The sequence below is a fragment of the Phoca vitulina genome, unplaced genomic scaffold (genome assembly GCF_004348235.1).
Source record: "Phoca vitulina isolate PV1807 unplaced genomic scaffold, GSC_HSeal_1.0 scaffold46, whole genome shotgun sequence".
In the NCBI taxonomy this organism is placed as follows: Eukaryota; Metazoa; Chordata; class Mammalia; order Carnivora; family Phocidae; genus Phoca; species Phoca vitulina.
In genome coordinates this window covers 11,538,684-11,564,245 of record NW_022589749.1, presented here as the reverse complement: position 1 = coordinate 11,564,245, position 25,562 = coordinate 11,538,684, and the positions used below count along the sequence as shown (strand labels likewise).

Sequence of the window (25,562 nt, the reverse complement as noted above, 5' to 3'; positions counted from 1 at the left end):
TGGATCGTAAAAATTTCAGGAAAAATAATTCGGATCTTCTCCAAGGCGTGTTTCTCGCTGCTTATTGTTCCTGAGAATGCCTTAGAAGCAGTGACAGACTCGGAAATGTTATTAGCTGCTACGGTTTGTCTTCCTTCCATGGTCCTGAGTCCACCAAAACCACAAGGAAACAAACAGCAACCCTGCAGGGCAGACCTTTCGTCTAGAGGTCTAGCTGGCAGACGGCGAAGCAAGGGCGTCAAATAGACTCCTGCCCGAGGGAGCTTCGGTGCTCCCCCGCCCATGGCTCTCGGCGTCAAACCCCAGAGACGTTTCTTCGCCTGGGCCTTGAGTTTTCCTTTACAAAACGTGGAGGTTAAAATACATCAAAGTTCAGAAGGGAAATAAACAAACCAACCAAGGAATCTCAGGTTTTCCACAAATAATAATCTTTCCTTTTAGAAATATAGTTGACAGGCACCTGGCTGGGGTCACTAGGACCCAAAAGATGTTTAGTTCCGACCTGGACCCCAAGCGCCCACACCCAGAACCGACAACATCCATCAGCCCAGTCACCATCAACTGAAAGTAACATAAAATGAAGCCCACGGTTTTGGAACATGAGAATAACGCACCCAGACCTCCCCCACCAAGCCCTATGCTGCGAAAACAAATGCTAGCATTGGAGTTTTTAGTCGAAAGTGTCCCATTAGCATATTCTTCCCCTCAATGTAAAGTTTTATTAAACTTGACTCGATCTGCCTTTGTTAAAAAACCTTACAAAAGATGTATTTAAGTGCTTGAAAAAATTAACTTTATGCTCTATGCACAGATAAACTCTTACTGTACAGCTAATATGATTATATCCTTTGTTTAAAAAATATTTTTTCCCCCACTAATGACACTTGGTGGGTGGTTCTACACAAGCGATCCCGTCATTCCTCTGGGAACGTGTCCTCAGGGTCGACACGTGGCCGGAAAGACCCTCACAGAGCGCCCCCCGCCGTGCTCAGGAACGTTTATTGAGATTGTTTGGGGTTTGGTGCTCTTTTCTTCCTTCTCCGTTTTTGTTTTCTGAGAGCGGGCGCTGGCGTGAGGGGACCCGGCCGGCTGGCTGATTGTCACTTGCCGTTGGCGCGGTCGAGACTCTCCAGCACTTTGTTGAGGCGGATGTTGAGCAGTCTGACCTGGTTCTCCAGGTGTTCCAGCTTCTCCTCCACGCTGGGGCCGCTGGGCCCGCTGCGCCAGTAGAAGCCCATGGGCCCGGTCATGAAGTAGATGGCCACCACGAAGCAGAGGGGCAGGACGGCGTTCTCCGGCTCCCCCTCGTACTTGTGCAGGACGTACACGCACGACATGGAGAACAGGATGACCCGCGCGACCCAGAAGAAGCGGCCGAACACCACGTGCAGGAGGCTGAAGGTGAAGCCCAGGGTCAGAGACAAGAACCAGTAGGCCAGGAGGACGACGCCGACCAGCAGGAGGGCGCGGGCCGGGCTGTTGGCCACCGAGGCCGGGCTGAAGTACTGGGACAGGTTCGACACTGCGGGACAGAAAAGAGGGACAGTGGCCGGTCACCAGGAGCCAGGGGTTTCTCTCCAAGTGGGGCTCGGGCAGCTCGGCTCCCTTGCTGGGTCTCTACAATAAGATGTCCCCAAAGTCGGCTGCCTCGTGATCCTTCGTGCTAAGCCCTGGGAGACTACCTGCCATATCCTGAGTTTAAGATGCCTTTTTGTGGCAGGGCAGAGCTTACAAATTGACCTTGTATTTCCTCCCTTCCTGTCTTCCGGAGTCACAAACGCCCAATTTTAGGCCGGGTATTGGGCTGCCTAGGATGAAGGCATGTCTGGCCTCCCTTGTAGCTACAAAACCAAGCTTTGGTCAAGGAGATGTTTTGTGGTGGCCTCCAGGGGTTTTTCCTACAAGTAGCAGGAATGTGCCCTTTACCTCCTTTTCTTCTGTCTGCTGGAATGTGGATGTGATGGCGGGAGTGGGAGCAGCTGTCTTGGGCCATGAAGTAAGGGAAGTCACCTATTGGGAAGCAATAAGATGGAAGGTGCCTCGATTCTGAGGACAACGTGCTGCAAAGCCACCTACCTGCCTAACCACCTACCTGTGAACTTTCACATAGAGAAATAAGCTTCCATCTTGTTTAAGCTGCTGATATTTTGGATCTCTTACTCACAGCCAAACCTAATCATACATGAAGTTCCATCTTAAACATGGAGTGAAATGGAGGAGTTGCATCTTCTGTGTGCCCAACTTAAGAAAATTTTCAAACAGAAAAGTTAAAAGGATAGTAAAATAAATACTCCCATTGAAACCACTAGGTTTAATAGTTGTTAACATTTTACCATATCTTGTTTTGTCACATACTTTTTTTTTTTTTACCGAGCCATTTGAAAGTTGCAAAAGATCATCCTTTGGCATATTTTTTTCCAGTTTTATTGAGCTATAACTGACATAAAGCACTGTAAAGCTCAAGCTGTAAAGCATGACTTATTACATATATTGTGAAATTACTACAATAAACTTAATTAACATCCATCACCTCATATAGATACAAAAAAAAAAAATAATTTTCTTGTCCTGAGAACTCTTAGGATCTACTATTCTCTTGATAACTTTCAAATATGCCATACAACAGAGTTAACTATAATCATTACATTGTATGTTACATCCCTGGGTACTGATTTATCTTGTAATTAGAAATTTGTACCTTTTGACCATCTTATTACAATTCCCCCACCCACTACCTCCTACCTCTGACCACAAATCTGATCTCTTTTTCTATGAGGCTTTTTTTTTTTTTAAAGATTCTACATATAAGTGAGATCATACAGTATTTGTCTTTCCCTGTCTGACTTATTTCACTTAGCATAATGCCCTCAAGTTCCATCCACGTTGTTGCAAATGGCAGGATTTCCTTCTCTTTTTATGGCTGAGTAATATTCCATTGTGTGTATGTATCACTTCTTTTCCCATTCATCCGTCGATGGACACTTATGTTGTTTCCCTGTCTTGGCCATCGTAGATAATGCTGCAGTGAACATGGCGGTGCACATGTCTCTGTGACATAGTGTTTTCATTTCCTTTGGGTATATTCCCAGAAGCGGGATTGCTGGATCATATGGTAACTCTAATTTTTAATTTTTTCAGGAACCCCCATACTGTTTTCCATAGTGACTGCACTACCTGACAATCCCACCAACAGCACACAAGGAAGGGTTCCCTTCTGCACACATCCTCGCCAGCATTTGTAATCTCGTCTTTGTGACAACAGTCATTTCAGTAGGGTGTAAGATGATACTCACGTGCCTTTGATTTGCACTTCCCTGATTAGTGATGTTGAGCATCTTTTTACATAACTGTTGGCCGTTTGTATATCTTCTTTGGAAAAATGTCTGTTTGGGTCCTTTGCTCGTATTTTAATCAGACTGTTGGTTTCTTGCTATTGAGTTGTAGGAGTTCTTTATATATTTTGGATATTTTTTTTTTTTTTTAAAGATTTTATTTATTTATTTGACAGAGAGAGACACAGCGAGAGAGGGAACACAAGCAGGGGGAGTGGGAGAGGGAGAAGCAGGCTTCCCGCAGAGCGGGGAGCCCGACATGGGGCTCGATCTCAGGACCCTGGGATCATGACCTGAGCCGAAGGCAGACGCTTAACGACTGAGCCACCCAGGCGCCCCTATATTTTGGATATTAACCCCTTAACAGATATATGGTTTGCAAATATTTTTTCCCATTCCATAGGTACTTTTCATTTTGTAGGTTGTTCCTTCTGCTATGCAGAAGTTTCTCGGTCTGATGCGGTCCCACTTGTTTATTTTTGCTTTTGGTGTCAAATCCCAAAAAACTCATCACCAAGACCAATGTCAAAGAGCTTACCACCTGTTTTCTCCTAGGAGTTTTATGGTTTCTGGTCTTACATTTAAGTCTTTAATATATTTTGAGTTCATTTTTGCAAGGGGTGTATTATAGTGGTCTAGTTTCATTCTTTTACACATGAATATCCAGTTTTCCCAGCACCATCTATTGAAGACACTGTCTTCTCTCCACTGAGTATTCTTGGCTCCCTTGTCAAATACTAGTTGACCAGAGATCCATGGTTTATTTCGGTACTCTCAATTCTCTTCCATTGGTCTGCGTGTCTGTTTTTATGCCAGCACTATACTATTTTGATTACTACAGCTTTATAATACAACCTGAAATCAGCAAGTATCACTTTGTTCTTCCTTCTCAGGATTCCTTTGGCTAGTCTGGGTCTTTTGTGGTTCCATATAAATTTTAGGACTTTTTTTCTACATCTGTAAAAAAAAAAGCTATTGGAATCTTGATAGGGACCACACTAATCTGTAGATGGCTTTGGGTAAACAACAGACATTTTAACAACATTAATTCTTCCAATCCATGAACATGGGATAACTTTCCATTTATTTGTGTTGTCATCAATGTCTTGCAATTTTCAGAGTGGAGATCTTTCACCTCCTTGGTTAAGTTATTCCTAAGTATTTTATTGTTTTTGATGCTATTATAAATGGGATCATTTTATTTCTTTTTCAGATCATTCATTGTTAGTGTATAAAAATACTGCTGATTTTTGTATGTTAATTTTGCACCCTGCGACTTTACTGAATTCATTGATCAGATCTAACAGTTTTTTGGTGGAGTCTTTAGGATTTTCTATAGATAAAATCATGTTGTCTGCAAAGAGAGACAATTTTACTTCTTCCTCTCCAAATTCCGATGGCTTTTGTGTTTTAAGAATAAACATTCTCCTCAAACCCACGATACCATGATTGTAACTAAGAATATTAAATTCCCGGGCGCCTGGGTGGCTCAGTTGGTTAAGCAACTGCCTTCGGCTCAGGTCATGATCCTGGAGTCCCGGAATCTAGTCCCACATTGGGCTCCCTGCTCAGCGGGGAGTCTGCTTCTCTCTCTGACCCTCCCCCCTCTCATGCTCTCTCTCTCTATCTCATTCTCTCTCTCAAATAAATAAATAAAATCTTTAAAAAAAAAAGAATATTAAATTCCCTATCATTCATCCCCCTGACCCCCACCACTCCCACTGGGATCCAATCACGGTTCATGCACTGCAATTGGCCATGCTGTGTTTGCCATCTTTAATCTAGAAGAGTCCTGTGACAATGACTTTCTGAAGACCAGTTTTCAAGGCTAGTTTTCTTGCAGAGGGCCCTATATCCTAGAGCGGTCTGTCTCCTCATGGTGTTGTTTACCACGTTCAAGGGGAGTTCTATCCTAAGTGCCTTCAATGTTCAACCAAAGTTCTCAACTCGAGTGTGTGCCTCAGACTGCCCTGGAGGGCCCTTCAACACACTCAGCTGAGGCCCACCCCCAGGACATGGGATTTTGTAGGTCTGAGGTGGGCCTCACTTTGAGACCTACTGGCTGATGCACAATCCACTCCATGCACGAGGGGGAAAGCATGAGGGGAGAGGTGGGACATGAAGATTTGAAGTGAGCATGAGATGGAAGACTTGAACCTTTCTGATGCTTTAAATGCATCCACAGCGCAACTGTCTCCCGTCCTCCCTTCACCCCCAGCGGCCTGCCGCCTCCAAAGTGATCAGATTACTGTGCATCAGCTGGCCACTTCATGGGGCCCAACCTCAGAAACTAAAACCTTGTCCAAGCTGAAGGCACGGGGTCACCCAGCACTCACTCCCCAAATGCCAGGGTGCTGCATTCCTTCATTGTGCCTTCCGGAGGCATCAGGAGCATCTGACTGAGTGTGGCTTTGACTTTGGAGTTTTCACACTTAACCCCAGCAAAAGATGAGATGAAACCAACTGTTTTGGTCTTAGGACTCCCAAGAGATTTTGTTTATATGGGTTCTATTTATTTATATTTATCACAGTACAAACTAAAACTAATTTCTAACCAATTGTTTTTTAAACACTGACCATTTTATTTTAACTTTTATTTATTAAGTAATCTCTACCCTGGACGTGGGGCTCAAACTCACAACCCCGACATCAAAAGTCACATGCTCTTACGACTGAGCCAGCCAGGCGCCCTTAATAAATTCTTAATTTATTTTTATTATTATTTTTTAAATAAATTCTTAATTTAGGGGCGCCTGGGTGGCTCCCGTCGGTTAAACGTCTGCCTTCGTCTCAGGTCATGATCCTGGAGTCCCGGGATCGAGTCCCACATCGGGCTCCCTGCTCAGCAGGGAGTCTGCTTCTCCCTCTGCTCCTCACCCCACTCTTGTGCTCTCTTTCTCTCTCTCAAATAAATAAATAAAATCTTTTTAAAAATAAATAAATAAATAAATACATTCTTAATTTAAAAAAGAATTTCATTGGGGGTGTCTAGGGGGCTCAGTCAGTTAAGCCTCTGACTCTTGATCTCAGCTCAGATCTTGATCTCAGGGTCATTGAGTTCAAGCCTCATGTTGGGCTCCACACTGGGCATGAAGCCTACTTAAAAAAATAAAATAGGGGCGCCTGGATGGCTAAGCGACTGCCTTGGGCTCAGGTCATGATCCCAGAGTCCTGGGATCGAGCCCTATTTCGGACTCCCTGCTTGGCAAGGAGCTTGCTTCGCCCTCTCCCTCTGTCGCTCCCCTTGCCTGTGTTCTCCTGCTCTCTCTCTGTCAAATAAATAAAATCTTTTTTAAAAAATAATAAAATAAAGTAAAATAAAATAGAACTTCATCATGATTTTGTACTTAGATATACCTCATATTTTAAGGCTAATTTTTTCTTAAAAAAATTTTTTTATTAAATGGCCTTAATTTTTCAGAGTTTTAGATTTACAGAAAAATTAAGCAAAAGGAATAAATTCGTTTTTAAATATTATTATCAATTTGTTTAAAAATAACAGTGAACCCATTATAGGTTAACACAAATAATATATTTTTCATGAAAAATAACTGCTTTCCAAAACAAAACCCCAAAACCCCCCACAATGAAAACAGTGGAGTTGTTTTGCGTTTTCACAAATCTCTGTAATATCCGCTTTGAGAGAGGAGGGCTGGATCCTCAGATCTGGTTTTGAATCCACAGAAACAGGATGCCAGCCACAAAGGTAGGCCACAGATGTAATTTAAATATTTCTAGTGGCCACATTAAAAAGGGCAAAAAAGAAACAGGTAATAATTAATGTGAAGATACTTAGCGCAACGTATTCAACATATTATCGACATGGAATCGATGTAAAAAACTATGGAAGCACTCCTTGAATGCCTAACCTCAGAGCATTCCCTGAGGGGCCTCAGGGAACCCCCCCCAGGGTTCCTCAGAGCATACTTTGAGAACCGCCGGACTAGCCTCTTACATCCAAAGCCACATAGCATGTGCTATCAGGTTATCAAGGGGCCAAGTTCGGTGACCAGTGGGCCCAAGGACCCCCAGGGGGAATACCAGACTGGGGCAGAGAATGGTTAACACAGGTACAGTGACTCTAATAAAAACTGCACTTCTCTCCAGCGAGGCTCGTAAGGAGCACCCTGCCTCCCGCGGAGGCCCTAAAAGCCCTAAATAGGACATGAGCAGCTCTGGATGTCCTGCCTGTATCTGCTTCCCGGGCCTACCACAGTGAAGAACCACTGGCTGAGTGGCTTAGACAAGAGGATCATATTCTCACACAGCATGGAGGCCACGAGTGTGAGGTCAAGGTGTCGACAGGTGGTGCCTTCTGAGGCCATGAGGAAGAATCCATCCCAGGCCTCTCCCCGGCTTCTGGGGTATGCGGGCCATCCCCGGCCTTCTTGACTCATGGAAGCATTCCCCGATCTCTACCTTCATCTTCGCGTGACCTCGGTGAGGTCGCCGGTCATACTGGATTAGGGGCCCACCCGATCCAGAGCCCAGGGAGAGCTGGCTCTGAGCGCAGCCGGGCGCAGGCGGCCCTCAGCGTAGAGAATCGGGATTGCGTGAGTCCCAGAAGCGCATGGTGGCGTATTTTTTGGAGCACAGCCCCTTCGTAAGCCATGGAGTGTTCACGAGGCATTTACTGCGGGCCAGGCACTGTTCTAACGGCTCTGCACCAATTGTCATCTGGTCCTCACGACGTGCTGAGGATACGTGGCATTTCCCACGTGGGGACTCGGGCGCAGAGCGTGACTTGCCCTAAGTCCCACAGCTAGAGCGGGGCGGGGCTGGGACTGCGATGCAGGGAGTCCGGCGCTTGGAGCCACCCACTACCTGCACTATCCTTATGCGCGGTCACAGCATGTGTGGGAAGTGGCTTCCAAGCCTTCAGAGAAAGCAAACAACTTGATGAAGGCACGAGACTTAAATCCATCCTTCCGACTCCTGGACAAGGGCTCCACTTCCCAGAACAGTGGCTTGAGCCACCAGATCTAGAGTGGGGCTAACGCCATGGTGTCCATTATGGTAGCTACTGGCCACGTGTGGCCACGGAGCGCTTGAGATGTGGCGAGACTGAACGGAGATGTGCTGTGTCAAATACAGGGTGGATTTCGATGGCTTAATACCCCCCAAAATGTAAGATACCTTAATAATTTTTTGTATTGATCAAAAGTTGAGATGACAATATTTTGAACCTATTGGGTCAACTAAAACACCTTATTAAGTTAATGTCTTTTTACTTTTCTAATGTGGAAACTGGAACGTGTAATACCATCTGGCATTCTATTTCCATTGGACCGCTCTGGCTCAGGAGGCTCCAGGACCCTGAAAACGTCTGGAGTCGGAAGTTAGAGGATTGTACTCATGGAAACATTTTGCACCAGAATATCCAACTTTGGGATACAGTTTCCTGCCTTTTGCACACTCAAACTTCTAAGCCTAAGATGCAAATTCCAAAGGCCTTTGGATGCTTTGAAGCTGATGCACCAACTACGAGGGGAAAACATGACGTGGAAGGGAGTTCTTTCACCTCTGGGATGTCCAGCGACCCTGGCCGTGAACACAAGCATGTGGGGCCTCTGTGGAATGATGCTGTTCTGATCCTGTCCCGTGTAATCAGGAGGCTGTCGCTACTCTAGCTTTCCATTCCAAGCTGCGTGCAACTTTTTGCAATCAGGCTTGCTTCTGCAGGGCGCGTCGGTCGGGCAGGTGGTGAATACGGAGGCCGAGCAGATTGCACGCAGTTGCTTTATCTGTGCTGTGTGTTGACTCAGCCTGACTCCCGGGAGGGGTCCCCAGCAGCCCCAGGAGGCTGCACGTGGCACAGCATCCTCTCAAAGGGCCGTCCCGCTGCCGCGGATTCTTTGCCTGAGCGGTGAGGTGCCCTGAGCTGGTCTAAGGTCTCTCACAGGTTGAACTCGGTGATTCAAGGCTGGAGTCAGGTTCCCAGGGGCTGAGGGGGGACGACAGCGGGTGTGAACCAGGGAGCCCCACCTATGGGGCCAGTCTCCAGTCCGTCAGGTGGGAGTGTCAAAGGCAAGCAGGAGGGCTCCCAGAGACCCTGCACGTGGCCAGGGTTTCCCACAGCCGCTGTAACAAATGACTAGATGAGGTGTCCTTAAAGCAATAGGAATGCACTGTCTTGCCGGCTGGGGGCCAGAATTCCAAAATCAAGGTGTGGGTGGGGCTGCTCTCCCTGAGCACTCCACAGGGGTCCCTCCTGCCTCTTCCAGCTCCTGGGGGCTCCGGGCATCCTGGGCTTGTGGCCGCAGCTCTCTGGTCTCTGCCAGGGCCGTCTTTTCTCTGGGTATTTCTGTCTCTGTGTCCAAATTTCCCTCCTCATACAAGAACATTGGACGTAGGACCCACCAGGATGACCTCATCTTAACTTCATCATATCTGCAAAGACTATTCCCAAATAAGCTCATGTTCACAGATATGGGGCTCCTGGGGTGCTTCTGGGGGGACACAAGTGAACTCACACCAGCAGCGAAGTAGTGGGACCAACAGTCCTCCAACTTTTATGAGCGATGGGCCCCTGTGCACCAGGGGCAGAGCAAGGCAGAGCGGGCAGTCTGGAGGAGATGGGCAAAACCCCACTCACAGGAGCAGAGATTCCAGAAGGGAGATGAGCAATAAACACACACATGCGCACGCATGCATGCCCATGGGACATCACAGCTGGTGAGGGATGGTGGGTGTGAGAACAGATGGGGTCCCTGTACATGGGTTAGTCAGGATGGGCCCCTTGGAGGAGGTGTCATGTACCAGAGAGCAGAGGATGGGAAAGACTCAGCAGGCAAAGGGCTGAGGGACTGCTCCTGGCAGGGGACACCTAACGGAACCAAAGCTGTGTCCAAGAGCAGGATGGAGGCGGGGGACTGGGTAGGGAGCTGGGCAGATCCTCGGTGCTGACTGTCCTCGGTGGGAGCTCTGTGTCGATTCCAAGTGCGACAGGGGTCACTGGGCAGTCTGAAGGTGAATGACTTGACCCGACTAATGGTTTTGTTTTTTTTTTTAATCACTCTATGCAGCAAAAGTTGTAATAAAAACAAAAAACACCCTGGCTATTGGTTGAGAAGGAACCACAGGGGCCAAGAGAGGACGCTGAGTTAGGAGGTGTGCAGGAAGGGTTAACACAGCGGGCCTGAGGCTGCTCTCTAGAAAGGTGTGCAGGTAAGATGGGCCCTTGGCTGGCATCTGGGAACTTGGATTTCTGGAGTGTGATATGGTGATTTATAATAAGAAGTATACATATTTGGTCTTTGTCCCTATGCCTGGCACAGAGCAGCTAAATCCTTTGGAGTTTTCTAAGGGACGAGAGCGATAACGGTATCTTGATAATTCAGAACAAGCCCCTTTGAGCCACACCTGAGCACATTCCAAGGCGGTGACTTTTGGAAAGGCCCTAAGGAGGGGGGCTGGGTGCTGGGAGAACCAACCATGAGGAGGGGGCTGGGATTTCTGTCCCATCCCCTGACCTCCAGGGAGGGGAGAGCGGCTAAAGGTTGAGTCAATCACCGATAGCCAAGGACTTGGTCAATCATGCCTGTGTCACGGAGCCTCCATAAAGACCCGGACAGGACAGGGTTTGGGGAGGTTCCAGGTTGGGGAGCTCAGAGAACATTAAGGCTCCCTGGCCCTTCCCACGGACCTCGTGCTGCATATCTCTTCCATCTGGCTGTTCCTGGGTTACATCCATCTATAACAAACTGGTAACCTAGTTAAGGAAATGGGTTTCTGGAGTTCTGTGAGCCGCTCTAGCAAATCAGTCAAACCCAGGCAGGGGCACGTGGCAACCTTCGATCTAGAGCCGGTCGGTCAGAAGCACAGGTGGGCTTGCCGCTGGCATCTAGAGAGGAAGGGGCAGGCTTGTGGGGGGGCCCTTGCCCTGTGGGTTCGCTCTGACACTATCCAGATAGACAGGGTCAGAATTCAGTTAAATTTCTGGGACGCCTGGTCAGTGTCCATGGAAGATGGAGTTTATTGCTTGGTGGTGTGGAAAAAACACATGTATGGAGGGGACTTCCCTCCATTCCCTCATAAGGGACTGTGCCTGGACTGTTTGTACGAATCACGTGGTTTATGCTGACCGCCTGCTTTCCTGCGGGCAGTCGGGAGTTTTGGTCGGTGCCAGGCGGAAAGTGCCTAGGTGACCAGCCCTAAGAAACACCCCGGGCACTGGGTCTCTAACGGGCTTCCCTGGTAGATGACACTTTACACCTGTCGTCTCAAATTGTTGCTGGAGGAATTAGAGCGTCCTGTTCCCCTTGCTCATGGTGCTTTGTGTCCTTGCGCTCTAATAAGTCACAGCCATGAGCATGACCATAATGCTGAGTCCTGGGTCTTCCTAGTGCCTCACCGAACCTGGGGCTGGTCTTGGGGACCTCAACACAGGCTACTGGAGACTTCCTGGCAAAAGAGGTAGCAGCCTGGCCCGGGGCCCGTGACCTTCAATTCAACCATCCCAGAGGCAGCCTCCTGATTCCTGGGGCTGAGCAGCAACTCCCCTCACAGGCCAGTTCGGCAGTGTTCTGGGGGCCACACACCGCTTCTTCTGTCCTTCTGATAACTCTGTGAGTGCCCCAAGCTCTGTATGAAATCCCTTTCTGCCTAAATAACTGTCTAGCCTGATGGATCCCAACAACCCAGAGGCTTCACCTCTGGTCCGTGCGGCTTTGCCGGGGGCAGACGAGTCAGCACCACCCACTCGTACCTTACCCTAAACAGCATCTGTGAATCTCAGTTTGGATGGGCCATTTCTTTATGCAACTATTACAAGAAAAAATGTTCATTTGTGTCCCCCTGCCCCCCTCCAAGGGGTCCCCTCTGCCACCCACTGCAGACACTGCGTCCACACCTCGAGAACCACTAGAATAAAACAGCGCCTTAAATGAATGCCCCCCACACACACACACGTACCGTCAAGTCCAAGAACATCCAAGAGCTCCATCCAAACTTTCCACAACGTTTCGACAAACATATCCACCCCGAGCACGAACCTCTCCGTCAGCCTGGTCAGGAACTGCAGAAAGAAGAGAATGGTCACTATGCTGACTTGGACAACGCCCCCTTCTCCTCGTCCAGCCAGGCCCGGTGGTATACACGTCAACGGGAAACAGAGCCGGGTAGCCTGGGCGCTGTCATGAGCCCGGTCGGCCAGGAGCTGGGGGAAGCCTGGTCAAGCCTCCTCGTCCACAGGCCGAGCAGCACACCTATGGGAGACGGGAGGTCCCCACAAAGCGGCATCACTCCACTTCTGATTTCTCCTAGAGCCCTGCTGCTCACGACAAGGTGAAGGTCTCTGCTTTTCTCTGCCTGATTTCTCATTTTTAAACAGTGGGAGTTTCCGCCCCCCAACCCATTTCGCCTGGAGTGTGGGTGCTGCCTCGAGGGACGAGGACGAGGGTGATGGTGGTTCTCACATGTGAGCTGTATCCCATGTCCTGGGCACGTGGAAACACTAGAGCCGCACGCCCCACCCGGCTGTAAGGACCCGGGCCGTCGGAGGGCTTCGTGAGCTCTCTGGGCGATTCCGGAGGAATACGAATAGGAGGTGCAGCCTCGTTCACCTATTTTTCTGGAGTGAGTAATACTCTGCACACATGGTATAAAACTCAAAGCTGCAAATGGGAGCTCAGTGAAAAGTAAGCCTCCCACTTCACTCCCCGTGGTGCAAACCTCCGTCCGGAGGCACCTGCTGTTATCAGTCGCTTCTGTGGCCTCCCTTAGAGCCGCCCAGTGAGCGATGGCGGACAAATGTTCTTCCCACCAGCAGCAGCGAATGTGCACGGTTTTGCAGTTTTTCTCCCGTGCCACTCTGTCTTGGTGATTACTCAACCTCAGCCTGCACAGAGCTGCCTCATTCTCCATAAAGAGGCTTAAGCAATCCCTCCCCATGGGCACCTCGGTTGTACCCACCTGCACTGTTACAGCAAACAGGAGTGCCGAGCGGAGCCCTGGACTAGTGCCCTTTGACTCACATGTGGGCAAGAAGTGCCTCGGAGTGAAGTGGCTACGTCATTTGGAATCGGACTTCGTGGGTGGATCACTGCCCCAGGACAGGGGTAAAAGAGGCAGGGTTGAATCAGCAACCGGGAGAGAGAGGACTCGAATAACCTCCAGGTCCGTTCTGTGTCTTGGCTGAGAGTGCGTGCGGCTGGGAGTCTAAGTGCCTGGGTTCAAATCTCAGATCTGCCTCTTACTGCTAGCCACGCAGCCGTGCGTGTGATACACAGATACACACGTACAATGCACAGCAGAGCTCCAGCTAAGAGACACGTGCCCTCGTACCACCCCATCTGGTTTTCTGAGCAGTAAGTGCGCTATTCACGTGAAGTGCCTTGAGCACCCGGTAAGTGATCACAATCCCTACTGACATCCCATATTCTCACAGAGCATTGACCCCAACATATCCTGCAAGGAATCATCCTTTTATCCTGAGGTCATTGCCCTAACGGGGTTTGTACATGCAAAGACCGTGTGGCCATCAGCTGATGGATGGACGAACAAAGCCTGGTCTATCCAGACAACGGGATATTATTTGGCCATAAAATGGAAGTACTGATGCCTGCTTCCACGTCAGCGAACCTTGAAAACGTGACGCTCGGGGAATGAAGCCAGACGCAAGAGGCCACATAGCAAATGATTCTGTTTGCATGAAATGTCCAAGAGAGGCAAAGCCGTAGGGACGGAAAGTAGATGGGCGGTTGCCAGGGGCTGTGATAGCTAAAAGGTTCACGATTTTCCTAGAAATGACGAAACGTCCTACCACGGACTGTGGTGATGAGTGCACAACTCTGTGAACAGACTAACGAGGGTTGAACGGCACACTTTAGGGGGATGAACTGTATGGTACTTGACTTATACCTCCATAAAGCTATTTTAAAATGGAAGGGTAAAAAAAAAAAAAAAAAAATAGAAGAGCTGTGATTAAAAAAAACAAAAACCAAAAAACAGGGCACCTGGCTGGCTCAGTCAGTGGAACATGTGACTCTTGATCTCAGGGTCCTTAGTTCAAGCCCCACGTTGGGTGTGGAGTCTCCTTAAAAAAAAAATAAAAACAGGGGCGCCTGGGTGGCTCAGTCGTTAAGCGTCTGCCTTCGGCTCAGGTCATGATCCCAGGGTCCTGGGATCGAGCCCCACGTCAGGCTCTCTGCTCAGCGGGAAGCCTGCTTCTCCCTCTCCCACTCCCCCTGCTTGTGTTCCCTCTCTCGCTGTGTCTCTCTCTGTCAAATAAATAAAATCTTTAAAAAAAAAAAAAAAAACACATACACACAAATGAAAAGACTGTGTGGAGAACACCAGAAGGAAGCATACGTGTCACAAAAAAGAGAGGGCGGCTGCCCCTCTTGTCAGTGGAGGGAGGTGGTGCGATGCATCTTCCCCCGGGTAGAAGGCCCATTGGTAATGGTCTAATTAAAACTCTGTTTTTAGGGGTGCCTGGGTGGCGCAGTTGGTTAAGCATCCAACCCTTGGTTTTGACTCACATCATGATATCAGGGTTACGTGACTGAGCCCAGCGTTGGGCTCTGTGCTCAGAGGGGGCTCAGCTTGGGATTCTCTCCTTCTCCCTCACCCTCTGTCCACTCCCCTCTCTTTCTAAAAAACAAAAACCAAAAAAAAGCTCCTTTTTTAAAAAAGAGCTTTACTGGCATATGATTTACATACCATTAAGTTCATGTCTTCAAAGTGTCCAGTTGGGTGATCTTTGGAATAGTCACGAGGTTACAAAGTTATACAACCATCACCATAATCTAATTTTAGAACATGGTCATGGCCTCCAAAGAAACCCCCCATCCCTCCACCCCAACCTAGGCAACCACTAATCTGTCTGTCTCTACAGATTTGCCTTTCCTAGACTTTCCACACAAACGGAATCGTACGACACGTGACCTTTCATGTCCGGCTTCGTTCTCTCACAATGACATTTCCTATGTCGTGCCAGGAATCAGGACTTCATTCCTTTTTATGGCCACGTAGCATCCCACTTTGCAGATATGCCCTGTTCTGCTCATCCTGTTGCATAATGGATGTACGACCCCTACATGTTGGTCTGGAATTGGGTAGCAGTTTTTATACTTTGTTCAAATGGAGGAAAAAAGAAGGGCCCTAGGCTTTTCTAGAAGAGGCTATTGGGCCTTTGAGATGGCACCAGCTCCCCCAGAAAGGGTGTGAGGAAGCAGCTATTTTGGAAGGAAGAGGCACCAGTGCTCACGCCGCTGAAACTCTCTGTGCCTCAGTTTTGTCAGCTGTCAAATGGGGCCAAGACAGGATTGGACACTGCAACCTGGAAAGGCCTCCGCACAGGGTGGGCCCAGGCATTGGAGCTGCTAAGGATGCTTCTGTCACAGCACCTAATCACGCAGGTCTCCGGGTAGGTGCTTGCAGACCCGCCATCCTGGGGAAATCCTCGTGCCCACGCAGGACGGGCATTGCTCAGAAGGAAGAACAGGCCCTTCCTGAAAACTGGCCCAGGGCAGGAGAGGCTGAAAGCAGGGAAGGGCCCACCCTTGGCCTTTTAACCACGCTTGGGCAAGCTCGCTCTCTGCCCTGTGGACACACTGTTGCTTTAGCTACTGCTCCCAAGATGTAGGACACCTTGGCCAATTTCACCTGGCGAAGACACGGGAGCCATGAGGGGGATGAACTGTGTTCTCCCTAAACCCCTACCTTGAAGCCCGAATCCCCAGGACCCCAGAATGTGACTGGAGTTAACGATAGGGTCTTCAGAGAGGTAAGTAAGGTAAAACCAGGTCACTAGGGTGGGCCCTAACCCAATGGGACCCATGTCCTTATAAGAAGAGGAGATCAGGACACAGACACACAGAGAGGGTGGGCCACGTGACGACACGTGTGCACATCAAGGAGAGAGGCCTCGGCAGAAATGACCCTGCCAACACTGTGGTCTCGGATTTCTAGTAAATTCCTATTGTTGGAGCTGCACAGTGTGGCCCTGTTCAGGCAGCCCCGAGCCGCTCCTACAGGGGTTATACCGCAGCCCGGAGCCCGGAGCGCTGCACCTGCCCAGTGCGGACACGGACTCGCCTCAGGACGCGGGCCCGGCTTGCCCACCACAGAAGCCACGGGGGACACAAGAAGCAGTGAGAGGGAAAGAGCCCTTCAAACTAAGGCCACTTGAATCAGGCCGAGAGTCTGTGCCCTTGATGTGTCTTCCACTCAAACCCACACGAGAAAAACCTCAGACCCATCAGAGCTGACGGGTGTCTTGCAGAATCCTTGACCGGGGCTCCTGCAAACTGCCCAGGTGGCCTCCACCAAGGAGAGGCCAAGAGATGTCCCAGCTCGAGGACAGCTAGATCCAGTGCGCTGTCCTGGATGCGATCCTCGGACACAAAAGGATGTGGGGTAAAAACCAAGGACATCGAAAGAAAGCATGGACTCTGAGCTACTAATAATCTATCAATACTGGTTCATTCACACAACAAATGTGCTATAAGAATGTAGGACGTTCCCAACAGGGGAATCTGGCTGCAAGGTATGAGGGCATTCTGTACCATCCTCTCAATTTTTCTATAAATCTAAAACTGTTCTTAAAAAAATAAAGATATATGTATTTTTAAAGATTTTTTTAAAGTCATCCCCACGCCCAACGTGGGACTCGAACTCGCAACCCGAGATCAAGAATCGCATGGTCCACCGACTCAGCCAGCCTGGCACCCCTTAAAGGAAAGATATTTTTTTTAAAGGGTGACTTAACAGACACATTGGTTAAATGCAGGGTAAACTTTGTTTGGATCCCAATGCAAAGGAAGCAATTTTGTCAGGAGACCTTTCGAGTCCATCGAAAAACTGGAAAATGGACTGGGGTTAGTCACTACAGAATATTGCCATGAGCCACGTGTTTTGTGGTCATGTTTTTGTTGTTCGTTAAAGATAGACTAAGGGGCACCTGGGTGTCTCAGTCGTTGGGCATCTGCTTTCGGCTCGGCTCATGATCCCAGGGTGCTGGGATCGAGCCCCGCATCGGGCTCCCTGCTTGGTGGTAAGCCTGCTTCTCCCTCTCCCTCTCCCCCTGCTTGTGTTCCCTCTCTCGCTGTCTCTCTCTCTGTCAAATAAATAAATAAAAATCTTAAAAATAAATAAATAAGTAAAAAAGATACAGACTAAAGTATTCTCAGGTTAACTGATATGTCTTGGATTGGCTTTAAGATATTATTGCAGGTTAAATGTCGTTTTTGGCAAGGGGATAAATGTAACAGGAATGGCAGAAGGTTGATAAACAGAAGCCACGGGTGTTGGGGGTAGGGTTCATTACAAGATTCTTTCTCCCTCGGTGCGGGTCGTACAATGTTCGGGATGAAAAGTTAGAACAAGGGAGAAGCAGGTGAGCAGACTCGGGAGGCCCGCAGCTGTCCCCGAGGAAGGGACAAAATTACTCAAGCCAGGATTTCATTATCCCTCTTCTTGTGGCAGAGAAGCCTGGACACCCACCTCCAGGCGGCGTCCTGCGTCCCAGTCTCACCCCTGTCACCCTCTGGCTCATGCAAACTGACTCCAAGGAAAATCAGCAGATGTGTCTTGATGAGCAAGTCAGAGAAGGAGTGACATTTCTGTTTTCAAGTTTGCCCGAGCACGTGAAGGACACACCCCCTGCAAAGACCACGTGAACGAAAAATACCGGGACGTACACAGAGATCACAAATGAATCACAAAGGGGAAAGGCACCCTGATGTGCCTCCAGGGCAAACACACAGACCCCTTCGGTAGAATTCTTGCCGGATATGTACGTGTGCCCTTATGTAACCGCGAAGGAACAGACAACACACACTGCAGGACATTTCAAGAAACAACTGGTCTGGGGGCATCTGGCTGGCTCAGTCAGTGGAACTGCGACTCTCGATCTCGGGGTTGTGAGTTCAAGCCCCGGGTTGGGGGTAGAGATAACTTAAAAATAAAATCTCAAAAAAAAAAAAGAAAAGAGTGGTCTGTCAAGACCACGGTGAGATACCATTTCGGCCTCACTCCGATGGCTATAATCAAAAAGACAATGACAAGTGTTTGCAAGAATGTAGAGAAATGGGGATCCTCATACGCTGCTGGTGGGAATCCAAAATGGTGCGTCTATACAATGTCAGTTACCACGTGACCCAGCAATTCCACTCCTACTTATACACCCCAAATGTTGAAAACATATGTTACATAAAAACTTGTACATGGGGCCACCTGGGTGGCTCAGTCGGTTCAGTGTCTGCCTTTGGCTCGGATCGTGCTCCCAGGGTCCTGGGATCGAGTCCCGCATCGGGCCCCCTACTTCTCCCTCTCCCTCTACCTGTTGCTCCCCCTGCCTGTGCGCTCTCTCTCTCTCAAAAAAAAAAAAACAACCCAAAAAACTCGTACGTGAATGTTCACAGTAGCATTATTCATAGTAGCCAAAAAGCGGAAACAACCCAATATCCATCAACTGATGAATAAATAAAAAGTCGTAAGAAGGGATGAGGTTCTGATGCAAGTCACACCATGGATGAATCTTGAAGGCAGCCAGTTACACTGTGTGATTCCCTTTGTATGAAACGTCCAGAATAGGCAAGTCTACGGAGCCAGAATGCAGATTAGGGGTTGTCTAGGGTTGGGGGAAGGGGAATGACGGCTAATGGGTGCAGCGTTTCTTTCTGGGGTGAAGAGGATGCTCTGAAATCGATTGTGGTGATGGCCGTACAGCTCTCTGAATATACTCAAAACCGCTGAACTCTCCATGACCGAAGGGTATGGTACCTGAATTATAGCTCCCTAGAGCTGTTACCAAAACAAGGGGGAAGAAAAGGCAATTGGTCTGTGCTGTTCAAAAATGTCAATGTCAGGGGGCGCCTGGGTGGCTCAGATGGTTAAGCGTCTGCCTTCGGCTCAGGTCATGATCCCGGGGTCCTGGGATCGAGCCCCACATCTGGCTCCTGGCTCAGCGGGGAGTCTGCTTCTCCCTCTCCCTCTGCTTCTCCCACTGCTCATGCTCTCTCTCTATATATATCTCTGTGTCTCAAATGAATAAATAAAATCTTAAAAAAAAAAAATGTCAATGTCAGAAAAGCTCTCCACACCCCCCCCCCCAAGAAACTGAGGGAACTTTGACAAACTAAAGGACACTAAGGAGATGTGAAAACTAAATGCAGTGAGCAATGCCTGAATACGCATTAGATTTTTATGATTACGCATAAGCTGTAAAGGAAATGTAAATATAGACTGCGTATGATGAGTTTTTATTGTACTAAATGTAAGGTTTTTTCTGGAGGTGTGGACAATAGTATTGTGGTTCTGTAGGGAGAAAGTGTCGTAACACCTGCAACTCACTTTCAAAAGTTTCTGTGAAGAAAAAAACATGCCTATGCATGTGCACATGGGAGCGTGTATGCATGTGTGTGCGTGTGCATGTGTGTGTGGTGTGTGCAAAGAAAAAGAGAAAAACAAGTTTGGGGGAAATGTGAACCATCAGTGGGCCAGGTGAGGAGTTTCTAGCTGTTCTAAGCTGTTCTTTCAACTGCTCTGTACTTCAAAATTTTTCAAAGTAACAAGTTAGAGGAAACATTTTGATTGTGTTGATGTTTTCACAGACCTACACATACGTCAAAATGTATCAACTTGTCCACTTTTGGATACTTTCACCCCTTTTAAATAGGTAGTCTCTTGAAGTGTAATGTCAGTTACACCTCTATAAAGCTGTTCCATGGGGTGGGAAAAAAAGACTGGAAAGTGTCAGTTATTTTGCTCAAAATACTTTCTTGCAAACAGCTAACAATGCAAGCCTCTTAAAAAACAAAAACAAAAGACCAAGAGCTCAATAGAAAAATGGCAAAGAAAACAAAAGACAGTTTCCAGAAAAAAAAAACGCCAATGGATTTTGAATAAGTGAAAAGACCACCTATCTCAAAGATAATAAAACCAAAAATTTAATGACACACTTCGTTGGAGAAGGTTGGAAGCCAGCCTTCACGTGTCTGGGAGGAGTGGAAACGCGTCATTCTTTGGAAAACAATCCAGCATTCTCTCTTGGTATTAAAAGTGTATATGGGGTGCCTGGTGGCTCAGTCGGTTAAGAGTCTGCCTTCAGCTCAGGTCATGATCTTGGAGTCCTGGGATCGAGTCCCGTGTCAGGCTCCCTGCTTAGTTGGAAGTCTGCTTCTCCCTTTCCCCCTGCTCGTGCTCTCTTTTTCTCTCTCTCAAATAAATACATAAAATCTTTTTTTTTTTCTTAAGTGTATATGGAATTAGAACTGGGTGTAAAGACAAGACTAATTTATGTTGTCAAAGTCAGGAGAATGGTTGTCTTGGGTTGAGGGGTAGAGGGCCTGGGACAATCCATTTCTAGATCGCGTGCTGGTGACATGGGTGCGTTCAGGGTATAATGATTCACTATGCTTTATACTTCTCATGCAGAAAAGTACACCAAGTAGAATTCAATTTAAAAATTTATAAATGCACAGACCCTTTGACTCAGCAATCCCATTTCTAACAGTCTGCAGATGAACCTGTCTATGTGTACACACAACAATCTCCATATGGAGACCTTTATTGCAGCTAGGTTTGGAGGGGCAAAAGATGGGAAGCTAACAAAATATCGACTAGTAGGGGTGGGTTAAATTATGGTACATCCTGAATGATAGTTTGCTTTTTGCAGCCCTCCAAAAAGAAGGAATCAAAGCTTTATGTACCGGGGTGCCTGGGTGGCTCAGTTGGTTAAGCGTCTGCCTTCGGCTCAGGTCATGATCCCAGGGTCCTGGGATCGAGCCCCACATCGGGCTCCTGGCTGAGCGAGGAGCCTGCTTCTCCCTCTCTCTCTGCCTCTCTCCCTGCTCATGCTCTCTCTCTGTCTCTGTATCTCTGTGTCTCAAATGAATAAATAAAATCTTTAAAAAAAAAGAAAGCTTTATGTACCAATAAGATCTGGTCTCCAAAACTCATTAATTAAAAAAGAAGAGGGGGGAGGAAGGGGGAGGGGGAGGAGGGAGAAGAAGAGTGCAACAGCATGCATAATGAAAAACAAACAGAAAACCCATGAAGAGGCAGGATCTATCTGTATGCTCAGAATACCTAGCTGCTCTGGGAAGGAGAATAGAGATGGGGTCAGAGGTAGCAAGCAGATTTCTTTTTCTTAACTTTTGAACTATTTGAAATGGCATTCCATGCAACTGTGGCCTTATTTAAAAAACAACAACAACAACAAAACTTTAAATGTTAAGCTTCTTAAAAAAAAAAAAAAAAAACTAAAAAGCAAAGGGGTAAGAAAAAAACACCAGCTCTCAGCTTAGCATTCAGACGTTCCCACCATGTGAGTCCAGCTATAATTTTTCCCTGTGCTCCCCAAGATCTACACCCCAATGCAGCCAACCTGTGAACCGTGCTCCAACCTGTCCCAGCCCTTTCCTTCCCTGCCAACCCATCTTTCCCAGACCCAACTCATGCCCCTTCCTCCACCCCCTGCCCAATGCCTCCAGGCAGGGCACTCCACCCCTTTCTCCTGGCTCCCCAAAAGGCCTTTATTGCATCACTATTGAGCCTGTTTTGTTAAACCCTAGGTCCTGCCTGACATGGCTGTCTCCCTCTGTTCCCTGCTTAGTCTGTCACAGCCCTACAACTGGCCCTCCCTGGCCCTCATACACCAAACCCATTCCCACCGCAGGGCCTTTGCTCATGTTGTTCCCTTTGCCTGGCATGCTCAGTCCCTCCACCTCCTTCTCATTCAGCTCACTCTATTCCACGTATTTCCAATTCTGCAGAGGTTACAAGTGTAGGCATGCCCAGCCCTCTCCCTCTGATTAGCTAGACTGGGGACAAGAGATTCAACCTTTCCATGCCTTGCTGTCCTCATCTGTAAAACAGGGAAGGTCATCACAGAGCCTCTCTCTTATAACAGTGCAGACACATACTAAACTTAAACAAAGATTCTTCTTCATTATGATTGCATCATCTTCTCTTATTTCTGTAACGGCATTTATTACTCGGAAATAATCTTGTTTTATGTATCTGACTTATCTATCGCCTGTCCCGTGAAAGGTCCACAGGAGGGGCCATTTTGTCTGGCTTGTGCTCATATAATAGGTGCTTAAGAAATTTTTAAAAATTGTTGTAAAATACACACAGCATAAAATTAACCATTTTAAAGTGTACAATTCAGTGGCATTTAGTACACTCACACTGTTGTGCGATCTCTACCTAGTTCCAAAACATTTTCATTGGCCCAAAAAGAAACCTATCCAATTAAGCAGTCACTCCCTATTCCCCCTCCCCTTAGCAACCATTTTACCTACTTTCAGGCTCTACGGATTTGCTTGTTCTGGATATTTCATACAAATGGAATCATACAACATGTGGCCTTTGGTGTCTGGCTCCTTTCATTTGTTTTTCAAGTTTCATCCAAGTGCTTTATTCCTTTTTATGACTGGATAATATTCCCTGCTTGCACAGGCCGCAGCTTATCCATTATCAGCTGATAAACATTTGGGTTGTTTCCACTTTTTGGCTAATGTGCAAAGCACTATGAACACTCATGTACAAGTTGCTTAATAGTTTTTAAAAATAAATGAGTTGATCACTCTCCTACCAGATGAACCTGTTTCTTATATAATAAATATCTTCTACCATTTACTAAATGCTTATTCAGTACCTAGTATTGTACCGTGTGGCTAATTGCATTCAACCTCTAGTTCATCTCCCCTGTGCAAATGAGACAGAGAGGTCAAACAACTGGCCCACGATCACAGAGCTAGGGATTCCGACCCATGTCTGCGGGACAGCAAGGCCCATGCTCCAAACCAGAACATCACGGGTTTATACTAGTCGTGGCCTAGATTAGAATATGGAGTGTGTCTTTAAACACCCTCAAACTTCAAACCCACCAAGCCGGTCTGGCTCCAATTAGTAACCCCAGGCATGCTGAAAACTACAGTTGCCAGCAGACCCAGTTTTTGTTTAATTAAGAGTAACAAAACAGCCTCCCCCAAGCCTGGCCAGTCTGGGCTACATGCAGCAGGAAATGTCAGGTCAGCCTCATTCTAGATGCTGCACTGATGGGGGGAACCAGAAAGGGTCATGAGGCAAGAAGACCTGGGAAGGTACCAGTGCGGACTCCAGGCCCACTCTGCCTGGGTTCAATTCCCGGCTCTGGCACTCAGTTTGACTTGAAGCCACGCACGTCACCACTCTGTGCCTCAGTTTCCCTACCTATAACATGAACACATTAACAGTACCTACTCATAGGGTTGTTCTAAGAATTGAGTTACTTTATCTATAAAAGCACTCAGCACATTTCAAGCAAATAACAGTTGTATTATCCCTATTGAAGGCACAAACCCTGGTTTACCCCAGGAAGAATTCTGACCTTGAGATTCCCAGGTTCTTTGCCAGAATAGAGCTGTCTTGTTGTATCATTAGCCCAGAGCTTAGGCCCTTAAGTATCATTCTGTATTTCATGCCCATAGAACTTAGATTCTCACCTAGGACCATCTGCCGAAACATGAGTTGCCGTGCTTACACCTGCACAAATCAGGCTTTCAAAATTTTTGCTCCAAAACAAAAGATTTTTGCCTTCAAATCAAGAACAATGGCACCTTGCTCACACCATTTATGCCCAGGCAGACAGGATGAGAATCTTTTTGCACTCAGGTGTTGGGTCATGCCACCTACAAAGTGATCTTCTCCCCGCAGAACCCACCACCTCCACAAGTGTCTGCACACCCATAGGAGAGTCGACGGTCAGAAGTCACCTTTTTCCTACTAAATGAATCTTTTCATTTCACCCAATAAGAATATCCAGCCAATCTGATTTGGGTTTTAATTTTTTTTCCCCCTCCATCTCAAGCACCAGAAAACTTTTTTTTTTTCACCCTGAAAGTCCTTCCAACAGGGCTAAAAGCAATGTGGATTCGCACCTTGGCCAGGATGTAGCTGATACTGATTCAGCCATTACTCTGGGCCAGGAAGGCACCAACGATTCATAATTACCACCTCATAATGAAGGGGATCTTATGATTAACCCCTTTTAAAGGATAAAGAAACTGAGGCTCAAAGAAATGAAGCGACTGGTGCAAAGCCGGCCGGCTTGTGAGTGGTAGGGCCAGAACTTGAGTTCCCAAACCCCAGGGCTAGCTTAGCGCAAAGATTTTAACAGGAGGAACAGCAAGGGCTGCGCTCAGGGAACCACATTACCACAGGCAACTGTCCCTCATTCACTTCCCCTTTCTCAGGGGACTTGGCCCCAAATGAAGCCCGTCCCACCAGGCTCCAGAGGGCAGACAGGGTGTGGGGAGAAGTTCCCGCGCTCCTCCTGGGCGCTCAACATACAGGGGTCTGCAGGTTGATAAAAGCTCCAAAATAAAAACGCTCCAAATCAAAGGGCGGCACACAGTAGGAACTCAGGAGAGCTTCTGGGCCAGGTTGCCAAAGCAACAGAGCAGACTGCACTACTCCCCTTTCTTTTCTTGTAAAGTAAAAAAAAAAAAAAAAAAAAGGCCTAAATAGCCTCAAAGCAGAAGGAGGAGGGCCTAAGGTGCTCAGGGGAAGTGGGTCGGTGTGAGGCTCGCAGAAATGCGGGGTTGCCGGGGAGCGGGCAGGGCGCCCCCTGGGCAGCCCGCGCGGCGCCTGGCTCATAGTAGGTGCTCCTCCCAACGCGCTGAATGAATGAATGAGAGGCGCGGCCGGCGTCAGCGCAGCCCCGGGGTCGCCCTGCCCGCGCCGCGCTAGCGGCCAAGGTCCAAGGAGAAATGCCGGGCGCCGAGCAGAGGGCGCCCGAGGCCCTGCGCCCCCGCCGTGCGCGGGCACCGACCGCGGGTCCCGACCACTGCCTGGCGCGGGGGTGGGGGCGGGGGCCCGCAGGCGGCAGGCCCCGGGGCGCAGGCCGGCCTCCCCTCTCTCCTCTCCCCGCCGCCCCGCAGCCCCGGAGGCCGCGCACGGCCCAGGCCGGCCCCCGGCGCCAGGTGCGCGGAGGCCGGGGCAAGGTGACCGCAGGCTCGAGCCCGGCGCCCACCTTCTGAGCGGCGCGCACGTTGTCCTCGCCGAACAGGCTGCTGACGCTCTGCGAGAAGGTGTTGACCGTGCGGCGGTAGCTGTTCTTCTCGGTGCCGCCGCGGCCCCGCGCCCCCTGCGCGCCCGGGGCCAGCAGCCCGACGAGCAGCAGAAGCAGCAGGAGCCCAGCCCGGGCCCGGGGCCCGCCCGAGGCGCGCGCGCCCATCCTGGGGCCGGCGGGATGCGGGGTCGGAGCGGGGCTGAGGGCCGCACCGGGGACGCCGCGGC

General features: G+C 48.6%; 1 protein-coding gene across 1 annotated transcript; it reads right to left on the bottom strand.

Moving 5' to 3' along the window:
• Positions 1-701: 701 nt before the first annotated feature.
• On the bottom strand, positions 702-25,562 carry BRI3BP (BRI3 binding protein). Its single transcript, XM_032431417.1, has 3 exons — positions 25,297-25,562; positions 12,246-12,348; positions 702-1,522 (listed from the first exon to the last, which is right to left on the bottom strand). The coding sequence occupies exons 1-3, from the start codon at positions 25,498-25,500 to the stop codon at positions 1,101-1,103; spliced, it is 729 nt and encodes a 242-aa protein (XP_032287308.1). The 5' UTR covers positions 25,501-25,562; the 3' UTR covers positions 702-1,100.